This window comes from Callorhinchus milii, unplaced genomic scaffold (genome assembly GCF_018977255.1).
Source record: "Callorhinchus milii isolate IMCB2004 unplaced genomic scaffold, IMCB_Cmil_1.0 Scaffold28, whole genome shotgun sequence".
Lineage (NCBI taxonomy): Eukaryota > Metazoa > Chordata > Chondrichthyes > Chimaeriformes > Callorhinchidae > Callorhinchus > Callorhinchus milii.
In genome coordinates, this window is record NW_024704769.1 from 1,840,991 (window position 1) to 1,845,078 (window position 4,088).

General features: G+C 55.2%; 1 protein-coding gene across 1 annotated transcript; it reads left to right on the top strand.

The window, feature by feature from the left end:
* The first annotated feature begins 462 nt into the window (after positions 1–462).
* LOC103190315 (nodal homolog) lies at positions 463–3,818 on the top strand. Its single transcript, XM_007911051.2, has 3 exons — positions 463–790; positions 1,487–2,301; positions 3,666–3,818. The coding sequence occupies exons 1-3, from the start codon at positions 463–465 to the stop codon at positions 3,816–3,818; spliced, it is 1,296 nt and encodes a 431-aa protein (XP_007909242.1).
* The last annotated feature ends 270 nt before the right edge of the window (positions 3,819–4,088 follow it).

Below are 4,088 nucleotides of genomic sequence, written 5' to 3' on the forward strand. Positions count from 1 at the left end.
GGGTGAGGATGGGGCAATAAAACCAAATACCCCCCAAAAATGCTTCCCTCCCCCAAATAAAACTATTAAATCCAATTAGAGCTGGTAACAATTTTACACCCTCCCTCCCCCTCTCTCTCTCTATCTCTAACTCGCCCTATTCCTGTAAAAGCACAGAAACAAGTCACTTTTACAAGGAAGAGAGAGCACTTGATGTCGTAAGTCTTTTTTTGTGAACGAGAGTAGAGTTGGGAGTTGTGGTTGGAGTTTGGTCTCAGTGTTGAGACTGTGTGTATTGAGCTCGATGGGGGTGGGCTGGGGGTCAAGGGGTGGGGTGGTGGTGGGGGGGGTTGATCAAAGAGATGTAGTGACTAGCCATCAGCCACTTCAAAGCTCTGTCCCACCTATAAAACGCCTCCCAACCACCAGCCCGACATTCAGTTAAGCTCTCCACACCTCCTCCTCCTAAACAGAGCAGAGCAAATGGCTGGGGGTCAGCGCCTCCCAGGACTTTCCCCCTTAATAGTCCCCCTCCTCCTCTTGGTGGTCGCCACAACTCGGGCAGACCGAGGGGCTGGGGTCGCCCCGGCAGCCCGCGGGCCACTTGCCCCTGCTCGCGGGCCGCCAAGGGTTGCCCGCGGGCCGCCAAGCGTTGCGGGTTGGATACTCCGGCAGCGGCTCCCGCTCCAGCCCCGCTATCCCGCCTACATGATGCGCTTATACAGAGCGGCGACCGGAGGCGGAGATGTCCCGAGACAGCACCGGACAGCGGTCAGAGGGGCGGACAAGATCCTGAGTCTGGAGGCGGCGAGTAAGTCATTGTCAGCAGTTTGTCTGTGTGACTGTCTGTCTGTGTGTGTGTCTGTCTGTGTGTGTGTCTGTCTGTGTGTGTGTCTGTCTGTGTGTGTGTCTGTCTGTGTGTGTGTCTGTCTGTGTGACTGTCTGTCTGTGTGACTGTCTGTCTGTGTGACTGTCTGTCTGTCTGTGTGTCTGTCTGTCTGTCTGTCTGTGTGTCTGTCTGTGTGTCTGTCTGTGTGTCTGTCTGTGTGTCTGTCTGTCTCTCTGTCTGTGTGTCTGTCTGTCTCTCTGTCTGTCTGTCTGTCTGTTTGTCTGTGTGTCTCTCTCTGAATGTGTGTCTATCTGTCTGTGTGTGTCTGTCTGTGTGTGTGTGTGTGTCTGTCTGTGTGTGTGTCTGTATGTCTGTGTCTGTCTGTCTGTCTGTCTGTCTGTGTCTGTCTGTGTCTGTCTGTCTGTCTGTCTGTGTGTGTGTCTGTCTGTGTGTGTCTCTGTCACACCATTGGGGGTTTGGGGAGAAATCCGGGAGTTGAGGGTAATGGCAACAGCTGTAATGGTGACAGTAATCGCGGCAACAATAATCCAATCGCATTTCGCTCACACGAAACCCACGGTCACAGTCGAACCCGGGTCCTCTCGCCTGTGAGGCGAGACCCCTGACCCCTGAGCCACATTAACTAACGCTGTTCTCTGTCTCTCTCCCACCCTCCAGGTTGGGCCTACAGAGGAGACAGGTGGGTGATCCACTTTGATCTCTCCTCCATTTCCGGGCAGGACAGCGTACAGTTTGCTGAGCTTCGGCTGCACTTGTCCCAAATCCCCGTCGGCACCAACGCAACCATCACCATCTATCACAGCCGCGGGAGAGAGTGCGCGGGGAACCAGAGCTGCCAGGATCGCTTCCTCCTGGGCTCCTTCACCGCTGACCCTTCCACCACCGAGTCCTCCTGGAAGGTCTTCAACGTGACTGGTCTCCTGGACGTGTGGACTGGCCTCGAGCCAATCGAGAACGCTCAGGTCTCGCGTCCCCATCGACACATCGAAGCCCGAGACCACGAGGCGGGTGAGGAGCATCTCAAGGTCATCAGAGAAAAACTGGCTTCGGTCAAAGCCAAGAGATCGGGCACCAACCCCACCACGCGCCCGTTTCTCCGAGCAATGGCCGTGGACCAGGTGATGATGGTGGTGTTCTGCAAGAGGAACAGCTCGGAGGGGCTGGGCGCCCCCACGCTGCTGCGGACGGTGGAGAGCTCCAAGTTCAGGACCTCGGGCAAGGGGAACGAGGACGCCAGCGGCAAGCGGCACAAGCGCAACAAGAAGGAGCGCTTGGCCGAGGGCAACAGCACCTCATCGCAGGCCGCGGGTCAGTCCCTGTGCCGGAGGATGGACATGGAGGTGAACTTTGACCACATCGGCTGGGGGGAGTGGATTATCTACCCCAAAACCTTCAACGCCTACCGATGTGGCGGCCTGTGCCCCTCTCCCGTGGATGAGGTCTTCATGCCCACCAACCATGCCTACATGCAGGTAGGTGAGAGATGTCTCCAGGTCGCTCCCTATGGCCGTGAGGGTTTCTTAGCAGAGCAATGCCTTGTAGTGTAGTGGTCAGAGCCCTCGTCTCGCAAGTCAGGGCAAAACGTTGGGCAAGTTTCCTTACTCCCCGCACACAAGGGCCAAAGGTTTTGCCCTGACCCGCCCGGGAATCGAAGCAAGCAGAGAACCGTCGTTAAACCAAAAGGCGCAGTCACTACGCTTTTACAGGAGAAACTCCGTGACCGACGTCCGGATGTTTTCACGTGAGAAGACATTATATCAAATGCAGGGATAACTCTTATCCCCGACACTTGAAATCCTGTGAAGTGCTTTGAGCTGTCTGATCATCAACAACAACAACACCGTTTATATAGCTTCCCTCAAGTGGGGTCGTGTCCGAGGGCTCTCGGGAGGACATCAATGTGCGTCTAAACAGGGTTTGTCTGTCCAAGGTGGACGTTTAAGATCCCACAGTGCTATTCAAAAAGAGAAGGGCACCTCTCTCTCTCTCTCTCTCGGTGTCCTGCCTGACAACCCCCCCTCCCCACCGCTCCCCCAGATAACATTCGGTCACTCACTCTCGATGGCTGTTTGCGAGATATGGCTCTGTGCGCAAATTGGCTGCCCGCAAAAATACACAGTCACCACACTGGATCCCGTGAGGCGCTTTGGGGGCGTGAACCGAAAGGCGCTGCAGCCGACTTTTAAGAATTATTGTTGGTTATTAATCGGGAGAAACCGTCCCAGATAAGTGACGAAACCACGGGTTAAAGTCTCTCTGTCATCAGACCGGATTGACAGCTGGTGACTGTGTTGTGTGCCAGTCACTTCACTCACCACTGTCGGTGAGGTGACTGTGACCAGTTAAGACTGTAGTGGCTGTTTGCCAATCCCCTCTGTGTCTGGGAGCATCGCTTTGTCACGCGTCTGCAGTACTGGAGCACGGTATCCCGAATACCCTGGAGTTCCCTGTGGCTCAGGGGGGTTAGAGCCCTCGCCTCGCCAAGCGAGCGAGAGGACCCGGGTTCGATTCCCGGGCGGGTCAGGTCAGGGCAAAGTTTTCTTACACCCCCCTCCCAACACACACACACACATACCTCTGTTCACCAGCAGTCAGTAGGATCGGTAGATGGCTTTTCCGGGGATAGTAATCCCTCCAAGGAAAAATTAAATAAATAATAATTTCTTTCAATATCTGGGGGGTGTGGGGGGGGAGATACAGTGTACAGTTTGGGGGACACATGTCGAGCGACTGGATGGACCAGCGAGTTCTTATGCCCTTAATTTGGACGTTGTATTATTAAGATGATTGTAATTATAACGACAACGTGCGTTTTACACTATCTTTCCTCCCCCAGAGTTTGCTGCAGTCCTTCCACCCGGAGCGGGTACCTTGCACGGCCTGTGTGCCGGTCAGGCTCAGCTCCCTCTCGATGCTTTACTACCGGGACTCGGAGGTGGTGTTGAGCCACCACAAAGACATGATCGTGGAGGAGTGTGGCTGTCGCTGAGGCCGGGCCGAGGGAGGGCGGCTGAACTGTGATCCCGGGGGGAAATCCAGTCCAGTCGCCTGAACATTTGACCTGAACCGGATTGGAGTGAGCGACGCTGTGAAAAGAGAGAGAGGGGGTGTGGGTGGGGGGGGGAGAAAGGGGTTGAGGCCACAACAGGACAGAATTGGCCTTCATTGTTTCGAGACACTCCGCCGTGGTTCTATCTCCTCTCACACTTATTTACAGCTCGGATTCTTGTGATGACACCACAGAGATCGGTGTTGTTCC

Coding starts and splice junctions, on each gene's coding strand:
- LOC103190315 (XM_007911051.2), top strand. CDS start 463: ATGGCTGGGGGTCAGCGCCTCCCAGGACTTTCCCCCTTAATAGTCCCC. Junction 791..1,486: donor CCTGAGTCTGGAGGCGGCGA/GTAAGTCATTGT, acceptor CCCACCCTCCAG/GTTGGGCCTACAGAGGAGAC. Junction 2,302..3,665: donor CCAACCATGCCTACATGCAG/GTAGGTGAGAGA, acceptor TTCCTCCCCCAG/AGTTTGCTGCAGTCCTTCCA.